At 38.5% G+C, this 21,693-nt stretch overlaps 1 protein-coding gene and 1 pseudogene across 2 annotated transcripts; both read left to right on the top strand.

Moving 5' to 3' along the window:
• The first annotated feature begins 5,053 nt into the window (after window positions 1-5,053).
• LOC145788692 (pantothenate kinase 2-like) lies at window positions 5,054-6,695 on the top strand. The gene is made up of 4 exons (XM_082880498.1): window positions 5,054-5,166; window positions 5,333-5,396; window positions 5,710-5,856; window positions 5,971-6,695. The coding sequence occupies exons 1-4, from the start codon at window positions 5,054-5,056 to the stop codon at window positions 6,166-6,168; spliced, it is 522 nt and encodes a 173-aa protein (XP_082736624.1). The 3' UTR covers window positions 6,169-6,695.
• Window positions 6,696-7,919: 1,224 nt separating this feature from the next.
• LOC145795653 (APETALA2-like protein 1) lies at window positions 7,920-21,362 on the top strand (annotated as a pseudogene). The gene is made up of 14 exons (XR_014336696.1): window positions 7,920-7,927; window positions 8,482-8,553; window positions 8,644-8,715; window positions 8,946-9,086; window positions 9,403-9,428; window positions 9,556-9,586; window positions 9,689-9,773; window positions 9,865-10,010; window positions 19,316-19,360; window positions 19,455-19,558; window positions 19,688-19,821; window positions 19,978-20,059; window positions 20,666-20,710; window positions 21,011-21,362. The product of XR_014336696.1 is annotated as an APETALA2-like protein 1 (transcript).
• The last annotated feature ends 331 nt before the right edge of the window (window positions 21,363-21,693 follow it).

Raw genomic sequence — 21,693 nt, 5'->3', positions numbered from 1 at the left:
AATATTTTAGTTGCCAAATGTTTGATTTTCTTTTGGCTACTAAAGTTTTAGTCGTCAAATGTCTATTTTTTTTTTTTTGGCTACTAAACTTTTAGTCGCTAAATGTCTTTTTTTTTTTTTGGCTACAAAACTTTTAGTCGCCAAATGTCTTTTTTTTTTGCCACAAATATTTTAGTCGCCAAATGTCTTTTCCCAATTTCTTTTTAGCTACTAATTGTTTAGTCGCCAAAAACATCATATTTTGTTTTATCACGAAATTATAATTTCTCCACAACCTGTCTGTATATAATGCAACCTATAACACGTATAAAAACAAAATGATACATACTATCAATCATTCCACAATCTGCATCCATATACCAAAAATAAATAACATTAAATATCAAAGTCCATACAAATAAACTATTGTCCAAACTAAAATAATAATTCCATGCAAAATATATCATACAAAAATCAAAGCCCTCCGTATACAAAAAAATACATTTACTACCAAGTGAAATTACCATTTGGCATGGCACAAATTACCATGGTAATCTGTATCACAACAAAAGGTGATATATGTACCACGACAAAAGTTTTCTATGGACCATGGCAAAATGTCCTATATGTACGCCGACAAATGGTATATACATGACATAAGGTGATCTATGTACCACGACAGTCATTATCTGTTGATTGCCAAAAGTTTTCTGTATCAATAATAATGAACTACACAAAAGCCGAGGATGGCAAAAGTATTATATTAGTTCTACACAACAATGAAAATTCTTCTCCATAAACCAATATGGATTATCCACAAGTCCACGCAACAAAGCCATCTACAAAGAAAAATAAAAAACGAAACATTAGAATTGATTGCAAAATATCAATTCAGTCAGCCATATGGAACATGTTTTAACATGCATTTAAGGTAGAACATTCGAGAAATGTCTTCTTGGAAATAAAAGAAAGTATATATATATATGTATCATGCAATATTTATTCCAAACAACTGCACAAACAATGTAATATGTAATTTCTTCATCCTATAAATATATAAAGGCAATTATTAGAATATGTAGATGTTATTTTAATAAAGTGGTTGCTTTTTTAACTAAGTGTTACAAGTTTTTCGACCAAGTGTAAGGCATATTCGGGGGTTGTTTTGAATTTTCGCCCCCGAAACGCCCTTTTTCGACTAAGTTTAGGGCGTATTCGGCTCTAACTCCCAACCTACGGGTCCAAATTACGTTCCATCAGTTCTTACAAGTTCTATTTGTCATGGGGGAACTGTCCATGTGAGCCACACGGTCGTTCGGGGGCTGTTTTGAATTTTCACCCTGAAACGCCATTTTTCGACTAAGTTTAGGACGTATTCAGCTCTAACTCCCAACCTACGGGTCTGAATTACGTTCCGTCAGTTCTCATATGTCCTATTTGTTATGGCGAAGCTATCTGTGTGAGCCACACGGTAGTTCGGGGACTGTTTTGAATTTTCTCTCCCGAAAGTCCTATTTCGACTAAGTTTAGGCCGTATTTAGCTATAACTATGGTAAAGCCATAAACATTCCTTGTGGGCTGATTGAGTGCCAAATGAGATATTAAATATTTTTCATTAAAAAGGAGTGAGAGTAAGTCACAATAGACTATATAGTCCTAGCTGACATGTTGAATATTTTTCATTCAAATAAAGTTTTATCTCCATTATTTTTTATACAATCATAAATTTTTATTCTCGTCTCATGATTTCAAATTCATTTGAAAAATTATATTTATAATCTTTGCATTTTTCTCATTGTGTAATTTTAGCATCTATAATTTCAATTAGATCGATTTTGACCATTAATTTTAAATTTTGCGTCAATTTTGATCAAATTGATAACACCGATTACATTTTAATCAATCGAAAAACACTAACAACTTAATCAATGAGACAAAATCATGAATCCTAAGTCAATTGAGCCAATTGAAATTATAAAGACTGAAATTATAAATATCAAAATGGCGTAAAGACCGAAATATAAAAAATATCAACGTAATTTACACAATTAAGTATTATTATAACTTTAGAGGAATACTCAAATATTTCATCTATATACTTGAGATGAATATAAAACTACTATTTTCATGTGCTTTTTCCTATCCTAATCATAATTTAATATGCATTAACATATTAATGCATATATTTAAAGTGTTTTTGAATAAATGACTTGTAGGAAGAGTTAGATTAAAAATTTGAAGAAGAATTTGGGAGGCAAGGACAAATTCTCACATAACATTTTTTAGGATACACCACATCCACATATAATATATTAACATTGTTTTACCCCAAACATTGCAACTGTCAGTTTACAAAGACAAAATCCAACAACAGCAACACAGCCAACATTTTTTTTAACAGCATCAAAAGAAAGATTTTATTAAGATGGAAAAGAGAAGAAAAACATACAAAAGGAGGACAAGCAACACACAGTAAACATTGTCAGGTAAAAAAATTAACGAGGATAGAGGATCTTACTTAATAGCCCCATAACCAACTGCCTCCGCTATTTGATCAAGCTCCTCCTCTATCCATTCATCAGCTTTACCTGATCAAGATTTGAAGAGATTATATCAAAACTTCATTTTTAACTAATGTATCACAAAGAAGCTTTTTCAAAATCGTTTCCAAAATCAACTATGTTTGCTTTTCAAGAGTGACAAAGAAGCTTTTTCCCTACACACAACAAAATCAATGATCTATATGTGGTTTTCAGCAAAGACAGAAGAATTCATTTGTCTTGGTGTTTGGGCCTCTTAGATTGTCTGAGCCTTTCTTTCTCTCCCCATAAAAAAATGATGAGTGCTCAGCTTTGGTATTTGCCATTTAAAGTGCCCCACAACACTCATACAAAAATTCCAGTTGTAAACAAAACTGATGATAGATAAAGAGAGAAAAGAAAGAAAAGCTCTAATTTAAAAATTTTCTTTTCTTGGAAGATTGAGCTTTCATAATTCTTATTTGCAGAAATTTCTCTTACAAAAAGTAATCGTGTGTTTGACCTATTGAAAATCCATAAATTACAAATTGGTATCATGTAAGAAAAATATTTATTTTTCTAATTAAAAATGTACCATGAATGATTTTTAACAGTATACTAAGAAATCATTTTTCAATAGTTTTAAACTCTTATAATCACCACAATTGGTTTAACAGTTTAAACTTTTTCAAGTTAAATACAATTCACAATCATATAATATTTACCATAGGTGGTGCTCGGAAATAGTTTGACAGGCCAGGCATGAGTTGAGCCGGTGACTTATATTGTAGAAACAAAGAGACCACTTGCTTTGTCGAAATGCTAGAAAGAAAGTAAATCTGTGGTTGAATCGTGAAGAAAGCAATTTACTTCACCGCATTATTGCCAGAGAATTCATTGAACTTTGGCATAGATAAATTATTTTACAACAAGATAACAAAATAAAAATCCAGAGACTAACTTTAAGCAACCATCAACAGAAACCACGAAATCCGGATTTTGAAACCAGAGCAAGTTTTAATTAGCAAATCATTACAGTGCATACTATGAATATGAGGACATGTTCAATTTTATACATGCAAATTACAAAAAGATTATGACATTTCAAGCCCACCTCCCTCGAGGAGAGACTGGTTCATCAGCTCAAGCCTCGTCTATTTGATCCTGCATGAATCACCCCAACAGAGTTATAGCTTAGCTTCAGATAAATTTAGACAACTAGAAAACCAATCTTTTGAACCATGATTCGGATATGTATTCGAAAGTTTGTAACTAATATTACTACCAGCTCACCCAAAAAATTGAGCTACGATTGGGAACTGAAGAGGGTTAATGAGACTAAGTAACGAAAAAAAATTAACATTGCATATGAATTATTTTTATTTTTAATTGCATATGAATGTTTCATAACATTGTTGGAGCACTGGCATTGCTTTGCTCAAGACTTCAAGAAGAGGATAGCAATTCTTGCACTTTCTTTTTCTTTTCTAGTGATATTCCTGCTACTCTCACTACAGGGAAAAAGGGTTATGGTGGCGTTTTTTTAACGACGTTTTTTTAAACGTCACTGTTATTAACATTTAACGGCGTTTTATAAACGCCGCATATTCTTTTAACCAAAACGGCACCGTTTTATAATAGGAGGCGTTGAAAAACGCCTCCGAATGCGGTATACCACACGCGCCTTTTCATTCCTTATTTTGTATCTGGCCCTCTCTCAACCCATACGCATACATCATTTTGAATCTGAGCCCTCTCTCTCTCTCTCTCTCTTTCTCTCAACCCTCTCTAAGCTCCATCGAAGCAATTTCGATGCTCCATCGAAGCTCTAGATCGAACCGATTTTGAAGCTCCGTTGAAGATTCTGTGTTTCCAGTGAAGATTCAGATATTCGAAGCTCCATCGAAGCTCAGATCGAACCGATTTCGAAGCTCCGTTGAAGATTCAGTGATTTCCAGTGAAGATTCAGATATTCGAAGCTCCATCGAAGCTCCAGATCGAACTGATTTCGAAGCTCCGTTGAAGATTCAGTGATTTCCATCGAAGATTCAGATATTCGAAGCTCCATCGATGCTCCAGATCTGAACTCTGACCCCTCGATTACTCGCATTTCAAGCTTAAATCGGTAATTTGTTCTTCTGTACTTTGGGCAATATTCATATTCTTGAATGCATTTCTGTGTGTGTGTTTATGTCTATCAATGTGTCTGTCTATCCCTGTGGATTCATGAAGAGAATACTAGTATATTTAGCCTTGTCCATGTAGTACATCTATATAATTATTTGGCCAATATTATTCTTTTGCTCGTGCATTTTCTGCTCACTTGGCAAGGTATCTACAAACTGATAGACAATTGCATTATTTGATCATTTAAAAGGATGTCATAGATCATAGTTGTAGAACAAAAGCCATGAAAGTATAAGAAACTTGAAAAGCTTTTGGCAGTTGTTACCGTGTGACATTCTTTCTGGAAAAGTAGTTTTTGAACTACTCCATAAATGAGTTCCAGTTATTAAAATTTTCAATTTCAAGCTCCTATTTTGTGAAACAGGTTGATGGAGGATCCTGCTGCATATGGAAAGTTAGGGCTGGCCAACCTTTTGGAACTAAGGGAAGACTGCTTGAGGGAGTTCTATTTTGCTGATGCCTATAGGAGCATAAAACAAAGGTATCCATCCACATTTGGAGAGTTAATTTTTATTTGAATATGGTTTCTTCATGTTTGTGATGTCATTCCTAACCACATACAATTTGTTTCTGGCCACAAAATGACGTGCCTCTTATATTTTCATTGGTAATTTAACCTGTATTTTCCTATTCTTGGCATGTGATAGGGAAAATGAGGCATCACTTGCTGTTCTGCCTGACCTGCTAATGGAGATTGATAGCATGAATGAGGTATGTGTAAATTTTAAACTTGTTCTTTCCTTCCCCCTCCTCACCTCCCCCCTGAATTGGAAGAAGAAAAGCGAAAGCTGCATTATTATGGAAACTAATGCATACTGTGATCTTTCTTTAATCTAATCAAATTCTTATATCACTACGCATCTCTGTGTAACTACTGGAACTGTTAAGTGTGAAGATTTGAATCTTGCAAAAGTTTTGTTGAGATTGGAGTGGACCCATCACTGAAATAAATGGAAATATGTTGCATTGTTTTTCACCCCTTACCATTATTCTACTGATTGTCTGAAGCATTCCTTCATTGCAGGAAACAAGACTGCTTACCCTAATTGAAGGTGTTCTTGCTGCAAACATTTTTGATTGGGGATCCCGTGCCTGTGTTGATCTCTATCATAAAGGAACAATTATTGAAATTTATAGAATGAGTCGCAAAAAGATGCAAAGACCATGGCGAGTAGGTGAACTGAAAATAAAATTCTTCTGGGAAAAATTATAGGAAAAATAGAATACCTTTCCTTCAAAGTAATTGTTGGATAATCATTAGAAGGTTTTTGTTTGTGTATTTTAGGTGGATGATTTTGATCTTTTTAAGGAGAGAATGTTAGGGTCTGGAGACAAGAAACCTCCACCACATAAAAGAGCACTACTCTTTGTGGACAACTCAGGTGTTGATGTGATCCTGGGAATGCTTCCACTAGCACGGGAACTCCTCCGGCGGGGAACTGAAGTAAGTGTTTTCTCAGTAGTGTTAATGAAATGGTTCTGAATATTTTTAATTGAAGTTTATATTAATAGTAACCCCAATCTAGGAATGCTTCTCTCCACTTTGTGAAGTCTGATTTAATAAAGGTTTATTGGTAATTGCGAGAATGGGGTCATGAAGATGTGATTCACCAATCTCTCCCCTGCCCCCCACCCCCTTCAGGAGGAGACAGAGAAGGAGGATATGGAGACATATAGATGCATTATGATTGATGAAAGTTGATACGATTGTTACTTACCCAAAAAAAAGTTGATACGATTGTTTTGCAATGGATTGCATATCTAGCTGTTCAAATGATCGATGTTACCGCATTACTGTTGTCAAAATCATATGATATGCAATTAGGATCTTAGGATTGCATTACACTATTGTACAACATATTTGACATTTTTTACTTTATCGTATGAAATGACTAGTAAATGTATGATAAATGGCTATTATGTGATATACATCGTATTGGATTTTCAGGTTGTGCCTAGTTGATTAGGGTGTGAGCCTGAAACAAAGAAACTTCTTAGGACTAAACTTTATAGCTACCATGGATGTTACTTTGTACTTTGTAGGCTTAACATTTTGTTTAACAGTGTTATCTCCGTGCTTGCCATGAGTAACAAGGATATTTTTACAGGTTGTTCTGGTTGCAAACTCACTCCCTGTCCTAAATGATGTTACTGCTATGGAGCTTCCTGATATTGTAGCTGAGGCTGCCAAGGTTTGTGATGGACTATATGCATAAACGCTAACCATTTATTTTCTTCCATTTATTGTCTTGAATTGCCTGTGTTAAATTGCTATATAGAAATTCAGTTTTATGATTATTATTGTGGTAGACTTGAATGGCTGTGCCTTTTTCTTTTCATATATGAGGTCCGGTTTGGTTAGTAAGCCAATACAGCTTCCTAACCAAACTTGACCAAGGTTTAATTGAGGGAGTTGCTAGCTATCCAAATTGGAGCAAACTTCTCATCTGTTTGCATAGCTCAAGCTTTTATATTTTCAGGGTATACAGACTACTAGATTTGTAGGAATTCAGTGTAAGATATTAACAGGGGATATTTGGCTAGGTTCTAGGTTCTAGTTTGATTGTGTTCAAACCTGAAGGCAGACACTATGTGCATCTGATGTTTATGTATATTTACATTGTGGTTTCTTTCAAACAAACTTTTTACGTGCTTAACATGCTTATATTCTTTTCTTCAGAGTATCTCCACAGAACAGACAAAAAGATTTACAAAATTTAGGGAGAGGAAAGGCCTTATTGATGAAGATGTGGTATGCTGGAAAATGCCTCATTTTTTTCCTTTTGGATTAATTTTCTTTAGATGAATTGAAAAAGTTGTTTACATTCAAACTTTTAATTGTTCACTTTTTGTTTTCAAGGTAAGAACTGATAGATCACTTTCATTCTATGATGGGGATGACAATCCAAATGTGAATCTTTTACGAGACATACTGCTGACATACTCGTTTTACAACTTTGACCTTGGTTACTGTCAGGTACTTATTGTTGTCAATAATTATTATTTCAGATGGCAGTTATTTATTGATTTTAGATGATTAATAGCAGAATGGTTTTCCATGTACGAAATGTATCAAATATCCTTCTGCTTGCCAATTTTTTAAAGCCAGAATTACCAATGCTTGGATACAATTGGATCAAAAAACAACACCAAAATTTCCAGGACTGCACATTATTGCTTAAAGCAAAACCCATCTGAATTGTGGCTTCTTTTTTTTGTTTTTTTAAAACTGCAATGAAGATGTAAATGGTAACATATATTTCCCTTTATTTTTCCTTGCAGAATTAAATATGACCTATTTGCCAGTTACCAAATTTCTGCAAGAATATAGCACAAAGTAGTGTGCAACCCTATAATTCAACATAGTTTGGGATGTAACATTAAGTCACACTGCAGTAGATTTAGATGCATTGATAAAAAAAAGTAAATATGACTTCAGAAGTTTAGTAAAAAAGACTTGCCTAAGTTGGAATACCTTCTAGGATTAGATGTGCACAGTTGATAATAACAGAAGAATTTTTTCTTCAATTGAACACTCAGCATAATGCATGAAACAATGAACTCACTGGTAGCATACCTGAATTCATTGGGAATTGGTCAAAGCTTAAAAGCTTGTGTGCAATCTTCTATGTTGTGTTCTCTTTATTTTGACAATCACACTCAAATTATAGCCCTACTTTAAAATAGTAATGTGTAGTAACTGAGATGTATAACACTCTTCAGCAATCCACTTCACTTCACTTTTCTTTTTTCTTTTTTTTCTTTTATTTGTTTTATTTTATTTTATTGTTTGTAGGAGATTTCAGGGAAACTCCTTTGGAGGTCCAATACCAACAACATTTTCCAACTTAACCTTGATGGAGGACTTGTGAGCATTAACTCTTTCAACAGCTTTTGTTCATATTAGCATATCAATAAAGCTAATCTGCTCTTTTATAATATACCCATGCTCATCTAGGAGAATAAGTGATTTATCTAGTGGAAGTTCTTCATTGGCGTTTCTTAAGGATATGAAGTCTTTGAATCTCTTGTAAGGCGATATGGTCAAAGATTATCAAAGATTGTTACAACTGTTCGCAGATAAAGAGGGTGGACTTAGCATGGTCAGTTCTTCACCGAAGGCCTCATCAAAGGAGATGGAAGGGAATGCCTTGATTGGGGTTGATAAGGTCCGTTTAGCATTTCTATATATATATATATATATATATATGTATTTATAGTCCGTTTAGCATTTCTATATATATATATATATATTTATAGTCCGAAAGAGGAGAGGGGTTTGGTGGTGCCACAGCAAAGACAGCAGGTGAGGAAGAGTAGGAGGGGATCGAGATCTCGGAGCTCTTAGTATCGAGGAGTCACATTTTATCGGAGAACTGGGCGATGGGAATCGCATATTTGGTTAGTATATTATTATGTTTGTATGATTATATATATATACCTTTTGCATTATGCATTTTTTTTCTTTTCAATTTTTATGGTTTTATATGTATATATATAGTTATAATTCGTTAAGATTGTGGTTATGGTGTGGTCTATGATTATGTGTTACTTTCTGTTTACATTATTATTGTTGGTAAAATTGTCATAGGCTGAACTTTCATTTCTTGCATTGTACTTGTATAATTTGAAGATATTGATCATGGTGGTTGTTCATTTTGAAGTGATGGGCTCTCATTTCTGTATGATGTTGAGTGTTTTATTTTGATTTGAACAGGGATTGTGGGAAACAAGTGTAACTGGGTAAGGAACTTTGATCTCTGAATTTGATTGGACTTACATATCAATCTGGTTAGAAACTTCGTATTGTTATGACTAATGTGTTGCTAAATGTGCTTCTTCCTTTAAATATGAACGATTAATTGCGTAGGGTGATTCGACACTGCACATGCCGTAGCCAGGTAATAATGGTATTGGGCTGGAAGTTTAAACAATTTTATCCTCTGAAGTTTTTCTGTGATATGGGTTCGGAAAATTATTTTCAATTATCTTTGTGATCTCAGGGCATATGATCGAGTTGCAATTAAGTTCCGTGGAACTGATGCAGGTATCAATTTTAATATCAGTGATTATAATGATCTTCAACAGGTGGTCGGGGTTGGTAAATGTCTAGTTGATATAAAAGTTTTCTTTTTATAAGGAATGTAATTGTGTTTATCTGGTTTTGATCTTTATGCAGATGAAGAATTTGACGAAGGAAGAATTCGTGCATGTACTTCGTCGCCAGAGTGCCAGATTCTCTAGGGGTACTTCAAAATACATGGGTGTTACACTGCACAAATGCGGACGATGGGAAGCTCGAATGGGGCAGTTCCTTGGCAAGAAGTGAGACAACACTGAACTGATTTTTTATATTTTCTAGTCAGATGTGACTCAAAATTCTGTGTGATCTCCCAAATTCTGTATCAATTTTATTAACTTATATTATAGCGATCCCGAGTTTACCCTTGTTGTACAGTGATCCGGACATGTGTCCATGGATGTTGGTAGTTGTTTATTTTCTAGTTTGCATCCTCTTTACTTTGTATATAGAGTTATAAGATGCGTTGGGCAGGTTTGTTTCAGGTTGGTTGCGTTTGGGAGCCTAGTGTTGCTGCCCAGATTTTTGGCCCTTCGCTCGAGCGAGGAGTATATCGCTCGAGCGAGAGTGGTGTTGCGTCTGGTTCTGGACCTGAGAGTTGCATTTCCTGGCTCGAGCGAGCTTTTCGTGGCTCGAGCGGTCTGGGTTTTTCTTCGCTCGATCGAGAACTTCTTGGCTCGAGCGAGAGTTTTCTGTGTCTGGTCGCTCGAGCGACCAATCCTTCGCTCGAGCGAGCGTGTTTTATATCAGCGCACAGCAGCGTCTAAAACATCACTTTTTCACTTCTTTTCTTTGAGCAAACCCTTAATCCGACACTCTCTCTCTCTAAACTTGCACTCTCTCTAAGGTTTGATCTCCCTAGGGTGTGAATCTAGCCTAGGGCCTTTGTTAAAAAGGTAGAGGGTGTTGAGAGCTTCGATTTAATCTGAAAAAGTTTGGATTTGGAGCAAGTTGATCTTGGAGTCTTCATCTCCTTTTGGGCCAAAACTTCAAGGTAGGGATATCCTACTCCTCTCTATGGGTTTTGTCTTTAAATTTTGGTATTTTGAGATGTTGGGCTTGGTTTGGTAATTTTGTGAAAGTTTGGGGCTTTTGTGTAATTTTACAAAAGTTGGGGTTTTATTCATAATAAACCTAGATGCATGTTTGGCATAGACAAAAATGGAATGATTGTTGAATCGTTGATGAGAATGGGACCTAAGGGTTGAAATAGTAATTATGGAAAATGGCCTAATTACATTGTTTAATTAATTGGGATAATTAATTGGTGAGAAATGAGGAAATGAAATGTTGATTGAATATCCATTTGTGCATTTATTTTCTGTTTTAGAAATAACTGCTTTGGGCTATCGGTGGAGGATAGTCGAGATTGTTGTAGACAATGCATGATGATTAGGTAAACGGAAACTAATCAATGGAATGTGTCATGGAACTTGACGGTTGATAGAATACACTAATTGTGTGTATTGTGTGATTGTATATAGAACCAATGTGTTTATATACGTTATGTGTAGAGGAGGAGATAGGGGATGTACTCCGCGGTTTAGGGGAAGATAGGGGATGTACCTCTAAACCGGATAAGTATTGGGAGGAGATAGGGGATGAACTCCGTAGACACAGCTCATATGCTTGTCTAGAGAAGTGAAGATAGAGCTCATATGCTTATCATTGTGAAGTGTGGATGCAACTTGTATGCTTATCTGTGGAAATGATGATAGAGCTAGTATGCTTATCTGTTGTTAAAGGGAAAATGAAAAGTAATTGGGACTTGTAAGTCGTTGACATAAATATGTTATTTATGTGATTGTATCAGTGTTGACCAACTATCAATTGCTAATGTTTTAGTCATTGTCCATGGTTGGTTTAGTGTATTTCTACTGGGCTGTGGCTCACCCTATATGGGAATATCATTTTCAGGTGCAGGAAGCATGCCACCTCCAAGGACATAGCTTGGGAGGCTAGAGGCGGACATAGTGTAGTTGTTTTACTTTTGATGTATTACATGTAACTTCAAGCCAAGGGCTTAATGTGTAGACGAGTTATTACTCTTTTGTTGAAACCAAGTGTTAACTTGGAAAGCTGTAAGCCCGTAGGGCATTTTGTTTTGATGTTAACATGTAATACTTATGTAATGAAACTCAATGAAATAAAGGAATGTGGTCAGTTTATATGTAAATGCATGTCTTATCTGATGGGTTTAATGTTATTATTTTGAGGGCGTTACAACTTGGTATCAGAGCGTACCGGGTTCGAATACTTTGGGTACGTGGGAAGTGATTAGGATCACAATGGGTTTGTCTCGCTTAATAGAGACGTAGATGTAGTACCATATGCTATGTGTTTATTTGATAACATGCTTATGTGACTATGTGGGTATGGGATTTAATTTCTAGGATATTGATTGGATCCTTGAGTTTCTGGGAGTCTTGTTGGAAAAGCACTTGATCAATGCTGTTTCTAACCGGAACTCTAGTAATGCCTCGGGACTATTATTATCCGGAAATGAAATTCGTAAGTGCTTATGTGTTTATGTGCTTACGTGGAGTGAATTACAGTTGTCCATGCATTAGGACGTGAGTGTTTAGTTTCGGCACATTTATGAATGTGCTAACGTTCTGTGTTGCCTTTATTAGGATGTCAGGACGAGGAAGAGGTGCTAGGCGTGGTAGACCTGCGAGGCAGGAAGTACCGTTACAGGGTGAGATTCCGGCAGTGCAGGAGGGAGTTGGGCAGGCCAATGTGGCCGAGCCAGTAGGTCAGCAGGCTATGGGTGCCTTGGCCAGAGAGATAGCGGGAGCCTTGGGTATTCTTAGAGCTGGGAATCAGGCAGCTGAGACAGGGCCTTCCTTCTTGAAGAGGGAGTTTTTTCGGTGTAATCCGGACGAGTTTATCGGGGATCCTAAAGAGCCGCTTAAGGCAGATGAATGGCTCGAACAGACAACGAAGACGTTTGAGATGCTTGGTATCGAGGACGGAGCACTGAAAGTGACCTTGGCATCCTTCCAACTGAAGGGAGATGCGGGTCAATGGTGGAAGTACGAGAAAGCTAGTGTTGGTGGTACTTGGGAGGCGTTTGTGAATGCTTTTCAGGAGAGGTTTTTATCAGCAGCAGCTAGGGAGAAGCTGAGGGATCAGTTTAGCCGGCTTAATCAGCAGGGCTTGTCAGTGGCCGAGTTTGAGGCTACTTTTACCAGTCTGTCTAGGTTTGCACCTGAACTGGTGGCGTCTGAGGAACGCCGTTGCTATGAGTTTCAGCGGAAGTTGAGGCGGGGCCTCAAGTTGAGAATTGGTGGGTCTTATATTCGAGAGTATAGACACCTAGTGGACGCTGCAGCTCATATGGAGCTTATGATGCAGGAGGAGGATGAGGGTCAGAGAGGCTCCAAGAGGAGCCAGGATAGTCAGGGTGATGGCAGGAGACAGAAGGGTTATAACCCTCAGCAGTCTCAGGGTGCAGTCTCTAGATCGACCTTTCCAGTGCCGAGTGTAGGCTCGGGGAGAGGCAGTCAGGGGGAATTCACTTGTTACAAGTGTGGCCAGCTGGGTCACAAGGTATCTGTTTGCCCGCAGAAGGGTGGGGGTCAGAAAGCTGCTTCTTCTTCAGCTAGACCGCAGAGTCAGAGTTTGGGCAGGGGGCAGCTCTTGACTTGTTATCAGTGTGGACAACCTGGGCACATGAAGAGGTTTTGCCCACAGTTGAGTGCCACTTCGGGAGCGTCTGGTTCTAGGCAGACGCAGGGTTTTCAGCCAGCTCAGTCTGTGCAGGCCTCGAGGGCCAATCCGGGAGCTTCGTCATCCCAGTCTGTGCAGCAGTCTTTTGCTCCGAGAGGTGAGCAGGTAGACCAGGGGCCTACGGGGCGCGTGTATGCTGTTACCGCGCAGGATTTAGTACCGGCTCCATCAGTAGTGAGAGGTACTTTTCTGTTTTGCAACTCAGTTGCTAATGTGTTGATAGACACGGGTGCATCTCATTCTTTTGTATCTGCTGCATTTGCATCTGTTTTGGAATTGGAGTTAGCACAGTTAGCATCTCCTATTTGTGTGGTATCGCCTTTGGGTGGTGAGTTGATCCTGAAACAGGGTGTTAGAGGATGTGATATAGAGGTCCCCGATTATAGGCTTCCTTTTCCGTTTGTTGTCATGCCCATGAAGGGTTTTGATGTTATTTTGGGTATGGACTGGTTATCGTCATACCGGGCTGTTATTGATTGCTACCGCCAGAGGGTTACATTATGTACCTTGAGCGGGGAGTGGTTCCATTTCTTGGGAGACCGGGTTTGTACTGTTTTGCCACCGGGGTATGATTCGCGAGGGCGAAGTGAGCTTAGTAGTCTACTTGCCAGCTTTGAGAGTGGTGAGAGTGGTGAGACCCAGGTTGTGTTACCGAGGGTGGTTTGTGAGTATTCGGATGTCTTTCCCGAAGATCTTGTTAGTTTGCCACCTCACCGAGAGATAGAGTTCTCTATTGATTTAGTGCCTGGTACGGCGCCGATTTCTATGGCACCTTACCGTTTTGCTCCAGCAGAGTTGGTTGAGTTGAAAGTTCAGCCCCAGGAATTGCTCGATAAGGGCTTTGTTCGCCCTAGTGTTTCACCGTGGGGAGCACCGGCCCTCTTTGTTAAAAAGAAAGATGGTGCCTTGAGATTGTGTATAGACTACCGGAAGTTGAATCGGGCTACGGTTAAAAATAAGTACCCTATGCCCCGTATAGATGATTTGTTTGACCAGTTGAAGGGTTCCCGTTGTTTCTCTAAGATAGACTTGAGATCGGGTTACCATCAGTTGAGGGTCAGGGAGGAAGATATTCCTAAGACGGCATTCCGTACGCGGTATGGCCATTATGAGTTTTTGGTGATGCCATTCGGACTTACCAATGCACCGGCAGTCTTTATGGACTTGATGAACCGGATTTTCCGGGAGTTCTTAGACCGATTTGTGGTTTTTTTCGTGGACGACATCCTTATCTATTCGTCTTCTGAGGAGGAGCACGAGGCACACTTGAGAGTGGTGCTTGAGTTACTTAGAGCCCATAGGCTGTATGCCAAGTTTGGGAAGTGTGAGTTCTGGCTGGGGGAAGTCAAATTCTTAGGCCACGTGGTATCCGGGGAAGGGGTGTCTGTTGATACATCCAAGGTTGAGGCAGTGCAAGATTGGGCACAGCCTAAGAGTGTGTTTGAGATCCGCAGTTTTCTGGGATTGGCTGGGTATTACCGTCGGTTTGTGAAAGATTTCTCCAGGTTAGCGTCACCGTTGACTAGACTGACTCGGAAGGGAGTCAAGTTTGTGTGGAGTGAGACTTGTGAAGAGTCGTTCCAAGAGCTGAAAGTTAGATTGACCACCGCTCCGGTATTGATTATTCCGGAGAGAGGGTTGGGTTATGCGGTTTATTGTGATGCCTCACGAGAGGGTTTGGGTTGTGTGTTGATGCAAGAGGGGAAAGTGGTAGCTTATGGCTCACGTCAGTTGAAAATACACGAGAAGAATTACCCCACACACGACCTAGAGTTAGCAGCTGTGATCTTTGCCTTGAAAATCTGGAGGCACTACCTTTATGGTGAGAGGTTCGAGGTATTCTAGGATCATAAGAGTTTGAAATATCTGTTTACACAGAGAGACTTGAATTTGAGGCAGAGGAGATGGATGGAGTTCATCGAGGATTATGATTTTGAGTTGCATTATCATCCGGGAAAGGCCAATGTTTAGGCCGATGCCCTTAGTAGGAAAACCATTAGTGATGTAGCTTGTATAGCCATCCGGGAATGGGAGATGTTGGGAGCACTTGGCGAGTTTGATTTGCTACTGGGCGAATCTGTCGAGGCTGCGGCCTTGTTTTCTGTTGTTGCGCAGCCTACACTTGTGATTAGAGTGTTAGAGGCACAGAGAGGTGACCTTGAGATAGAATCCCTCCGAGAGAAGATCTCCAGTGGGAAAGTTGAGAAGGGTTTGACGGTGTATCCCGACCTGAGTGTGAGATACCGAGACCGTTTGTTTGTACCGGAGGCTTGCCGAGAGGAGGTACTCCGAGAGTTTCACCATTCGCGCCTTGCGGTGCATCCGGGAGGTACTAAGATGTATCAGGATTTGGGTCGCCAGTTTTGGTGGCGGGGTATGAAAAGAGATGTGGCTGTTTTCGTATCGAAGTGCCTTACTTGCCAGCAAGTGAAGGCCGAGCATCAGAGGCCAGCGGGTTTGTTGCAACCCTTGCCTATTGCCGAGTGGAAGTGGGAGCATGTCACTATGGACTTCGTTGTAGGTCTTCCGAGGACTCAGCGGGGTAGTGATGCTATTTGGGTGGTTGTAGACCGGTTGACTAAGTCGGCGCACTTTATTCCTATGCGCGTGAGAGATTCGGTAGATCATCTTGCCGATTTGTATATTCGGGATGTAGTGAGATTGCACGGGGTCCCAGTGACGATCGTCTCAGATAGAGATCCTCGTTTTACTGCTAGGTTGTGGCAGAGTTTGCAGAGTGCACTGGGCACTAAGTTGACCTTTAGTACGGCTTATCATCCTCAGACTGATGGACAGTCCGAGCGTACTATTCAGATCCTCGAGGATATGCTTCGGGGTTGTGTCCTGGACTTCAGTGGGACGTGGGAGAGGCACTTGTCATTGGTAGAGTTTGCCTACAACAATAGTTTTCAGTCTAGCATCGGTATGGCACCGTTTGAGGCCTTGTATGGCCGACCGTGTAGGTCTCCAGTTTGTTGGGCCGAGGTGGGTGATGCACCTTTGTTGGGTCTGGAGTTGGTTAGGGAGACGACGGAGAAAGTTGAGCTTATCCGTAGGAGGCTTGTTACAGCCCAGAGTCGACAAAAGAGTTATGCCGACCGTAGGAGGAGGCCTTTGGCGTTTGAGGTAGGTGATCTTGTCTTTCTGAAAATATCACCTAGGCGAGGCCTGATGAGGTTTGGGAAGAGTGGGAAGTTATCCCCTCGGTTTATTGGTCCTTTTGAGATCCTTGAGAAGATAGGTGAGGTAGCTTATCTGTTAGCCTTACCGCCGCAGTTGTCCGGAGTGCATGACGTGTTTCATGTGAGTATGCTTCGGAAGTATGAGCCAGATCCATCACATGTGCTGGATTGGAGCGATTTAGAGGTAGATGAGGATGCCTCGTATGAGGAGAGACCGGTTCGGGTCTTGGATAGGCGGGATCAGGTCCTGCGTGGCAAGACCATTCCTTTGGTGAAAGTCATGTGGAAACATCACGGAGTAGAGGAAGCCACTTGGGAACGTGAGTTGGAAGTCCGTGAGAAATATCCGGACTTGTTTGTTGATGTGTGATCTTGTATTTAAATTTTACATTATGTTGAACTTAAGAGCTTTTATATATGTCTTAAGTTGTAAAACATTGAGAATGTTTTGATTATTGGAAGCATGTTTTGGAACTTGCCTCACATGGTAGTGGGATGTAACACTATATATGTTGAATATATTGTTGACATTGGAAAGTTAGTGCATAAAGTTGGTGCATGTTAATAATACATATGTTGTTTACATATTGTGATATGTCTCTTGTTAAAGGGATGGGATGACCGGTAATGGGTCGAATTGTTGAATGCTCAAGTGTAACATTGTTTAAAATGAAAAAAAAAAACTTGTTTTTGAAAACTTGTACTTAATTTCGGGGACGAAATTCTTTAAGGGGGGGAGGTTATAGCGATCCCGGGTTTACCCTTGTTGTACAGTGATCCGGACATGTGTCCGTGGATGTTGGTAGTTGTTTATTTTCTAGTTTGCATCCTCTTTACTTTGTATATAGAGTTATAAGATGCGTTGGGCAGGTTTTTGGTCCTTCGCTCGAGCGAAGAGTATGTCGCTCGAGCGAGAGTGGTGTTGCGTCTGGTTCTGGACCTGAGAGTTGCATTTCCTGGCTCGAGCGAGCTTTTCGTGGCTCGAGCGGTCTGGGTTTTTCTTCGCTCGATCGAGAACTTCTTGGCTCGAGCGAGAGTTTTCTGTGTCTGGTCGCTCGAGCGACCAATCCTTCGCTCGAGCAAGCGTGTTTTATATCAGCGCACAGCAGCGTCTAAAACATCACTTTTTCACTTCTTTTCTTTGAGCAAACCCTTAATCCGACACTTTCTCTCTCTAAACTTGCACTCTCTCTAAGGTTTGATCTCCCTAGGGTGTGAATCTAGCCTAGGGCCTTTGTTAAAAAGGTAGAGGGTGTTGAGAGCTTCGATTTAATCTGAAAAAGTTTGGATTTGGAGCAAGTTGATCTTGGAGTCTTCATCTCCTTTTGGGCTAAAACTTCAAGGTAGGGATATCCTACTCCTCTCTATGGGTTTTGTCTTTAAATTTTGATATTTTGAGATGTTGGGCTTGGTTTGGTAATTTTGTGAAAGTTTGGGGCTTTTGTGTAATTTTACAAAAGTTGGGGTTTTATTCATAATAAACCTAGATGCATGTTAGGCATAGACAAAAATGGAATGATTGTTGAATCGTTGATGAGAATGGGACCTAAGGGTTGAAATAGTAATTATGGAAAATGGCCTAATTACATTGTTTAATTAATTGGGATAATTAATTGGTGAGAAATGAGGAAATGAAATGTTGATTGAATATCCATTTGTGCATTTATTTTCTGTTTTAGAAATAACTGCTTTGGGCTATCGGTGGAGGATAGTCGAGATTGTTGTAGACAATGCATGATGATTAGGTAAACGGAAACTAATCAATGGAATGTGTCATGGAACTTGACGGTTGATAGAATACACTAATTGTGTGTATTGTGTGATTGTATATAGAACCAATGTGTTTATATACGTTATGTGTAGAGGAGGAGATAGGGGATGTACTCCGCGGTTTAGGGGAAGATAGGGGATGTACCTCTAAACCGGATAAGTATTGGGAGGAGATAGGGGATGAACTCCGTAGACACAGCTCATATGCTTGTCTAGAGAAGTGAAGATAGAGCTCATATGCTTATCTTTGTGAAGTGTGGATGCAGCTTGTATGCTTATCTGTGGAAATGATGATAGAGCTAGTATGCTTATCTGTTGTTAAAGGGAAAATGAAAAGTAATTGGGACTTGTAAGTCGTTGACATAAATATGTTATTTATGTGATTGTATCAGTGTTGACCAACTATCAATTGCTAATGTTTTAGTCATTGTCCATGGTTGGTTTAGTGTATTTCTACTGGGCTGTGGCTCACCCTATATGGGAATATCATTTTCAGGTGCAGGAAGCATGCCACCTCCAAGGACATAGCTTGGGAGGCTAGAGGCGGACATAGTGTAGTTGTTTTACTTTTGATGTATTACATGTAACTTCAAGCCAAGGGCTTAATGTGTAGACGAGTTATTACTCTTTTGTTGAAACCAAGTGTTAACTTGGAAAGCTGTAAGCCCGTAGGGCATTTTGTTTTGATGTTAACATGTAATACTTATGTAATGAAACTCAATGAAATAAAGGAATGTGGTTAGTTTATATGTAAATGCATGTCTTATCTGATGGGTTTAATGTTATTATTTTGAGGGCGTTACATATATTATTAATGAACTGTGAAAATGGTCTTCATTGGTTTGTATCCAACACATTGCCTACAGGTATATCTATCTTGGGTTGTTCAACAGTGAGGTGGAAGCTACAAGGTCATAATGATTAAAATTTTACTTTTCCTTGCTCTATATGTTATATTATATTATCTATTCTCCATCCGATCCAATTTAACTTTATGTTAATCAGGGCTTATGACAAGGCTGCAATAAAATGCAATGGAAGGGAAGCAGTAACCAACTTTGAGGCAAGCACATATGAAGAGGAGTGAAGCTCTGAGATTGAGAATCGAGGTATCACTTGTTTAATTTTTTGTGTTGTTTTATGATTCTTGAAACTTCCCTTCATTTACGGTTGCATATATTTAGCTATCCTTCTTTATGAATCATGAGATGATGACATCTCTAATCTTTTCTATGCAGGAAGCAGCCATAATCTAGACCTTAACTTGGGTATTTCTACCCCTTATTTTGCTAATGGCCAAATGGGAAGCAATGACTTGAGCAGTGGTTTACATTTGCAGAGTGACTTGAGCAATATGCATGAGAACAGAAGGGTAATTTTAAAAGCCGTATATTAAGATTTTAGTCTGTCCGGTTTTGCTCTATAATTGGATTAGTCAAACCAGTGATCATTCTGTAAACATGCTATGTTCGAATTTTGGAAGGTCTTACGTGAGTTTATGTAGCAGATTTATCTTTTCCTCTTACAGGCTGAGAACTCCGTTACAACAATGGGAATTCAACTACCTCATGGCCAAATAATGGTTTCTGAGCACCCTCCTCTCTGGAAAGGTGTAAATTCCCATGCCATTACATTGATTTATTTATTATCTTTGTTTTCAATGTATTGTGGCTCTAAATCAGGATAACAAAGTTGGGAAAACTCTTAAAAGAATAAAGACCCTTCAAAAAGTTTTCTGTTTACAACCTAGCAACAAAGCCGTAATCGCAAGTCCTAGGGTTTAAAAGATAATTTTTCCCCTTATGGAGTAAATAAAGTTTTAAGATTTTTTTTTGTCCATTATTAATCAATCTTAGCCACTACTTCATGCAGTGTGGTTCTTCATGGTAATCTCTTTATATAATCATGCAACATGATATTGTATATTCTTAATAGGGTGGAAAATATGCTGCTTGTATCTTTCTTCATCAATTGAATTAGTTGTCATTGTTTTTTAAGTTGCAATTCATCAGAGATTAATCATTTTTGCCATTTGATTTTTATCAACAGCAACATATTTTTTAGACAGGCCTGCTATGTGTGCAAGAAAATCATGTAATAGGCAAGGCAACAATCCTAGTACCCTTGAAACTAAAATTGAAACTGACAGTTTCTACATTGACTTGTACCCTTGAAACTGAAACTGACATTGAGATTTGCTGGGGTGTAATATGCAGTAATTTAGTGGCCAACAACTTCACAATGGAAAGTTCAAACAACAGGTGATTCTCTCCCTGCTGTATGCTTTTGTTTTTATTACATACGATTCTGAACATTCAGTGAAACAACAACACTAAATGAAAGTTAGTTTCTTTCCCGTTAAATTGTTTTAGCATTGAACAACATGAGTTGGTTACCAGCACCTGCTTGAGCAGTCAAACATATGTGACAGTGCTGCTGAATGCAATAGTTTTTTGAACTTTTCATGCTGCTGATGTGTGCTCATAAATTTATGTGAAATAATGATGATGGCACCTTTCTAGTTTTGAAGATATGGAATATTTTATTGATCTTATCTGTAGCATGCTGAGACGACTTGTAGAGGAAAGAAGAGCTTGCCAAGAAACCAAACATGACATGCTTGGTCTCCTAATGAATGGTGGTGAAGAAAACATATATAATCTAACAGATGAAGAGATAATTGATCAAATGATAGCAATTTTGTATTCTGGATACGAGACTGTATTCACTCAAAAAACTTACTATATAAGATTTCTATTGGAAATTTAGTCCTCTTATATGTAACATATTTTGACTGATAGCAATTTTGTGGCTTTGTATACAAAGTAGTAATTAATTTTTTGGTTGAGAATTGTGAATACAATTTTTCGATATGTTATTTTGGGGGTAATATTAAAATATCATTTGTGGATATGTTATTTTGTGGATAATTGGTGAATGGGAAAGTGAATTAATGATGCATTTGCTATTTGAATGTAAGTTATTATTTCATATTAGTGTTATTCATTTTTATTATATGTATTTTTTTAGTTTAATCACATAAATTAGCACAATTTCAAAAAAAAAAAGGGAGATATCACGGCGTTTTTTAAAAACACCACTTAAAACTCAAAATATTAACGGTTAGATTTTTTTAAAAAGATATGACGGCGTTTAAAAAATGTCGCTAAATATCATAATGACGTTGTGGTAGTGTAAAGTAAGACATTTAGCGGCGTTTTTAAAAACGCTGCCTATACTAATA

Source organism: Camellia sinensis, chromosome 7, assembly GCF_055761805.1.
Source record: "Camellia sinensis isolate YWXY chromosome 7, ASM5576180v1, whole genome shotgun sequence".
Classification (NCBI taxonomy): domain Eukaryota; kingdom Viridiplantae; phylum Streptophyta; class Magnoliopsida; order Ericales; family Theaceae; genus Camellia; species Camellia sinensis.
The sequence above is the reverse complement of the archived record's forward strand: the minus strand, read 5'-3'. Positions and strand labels throughout refer to the sequence as shown.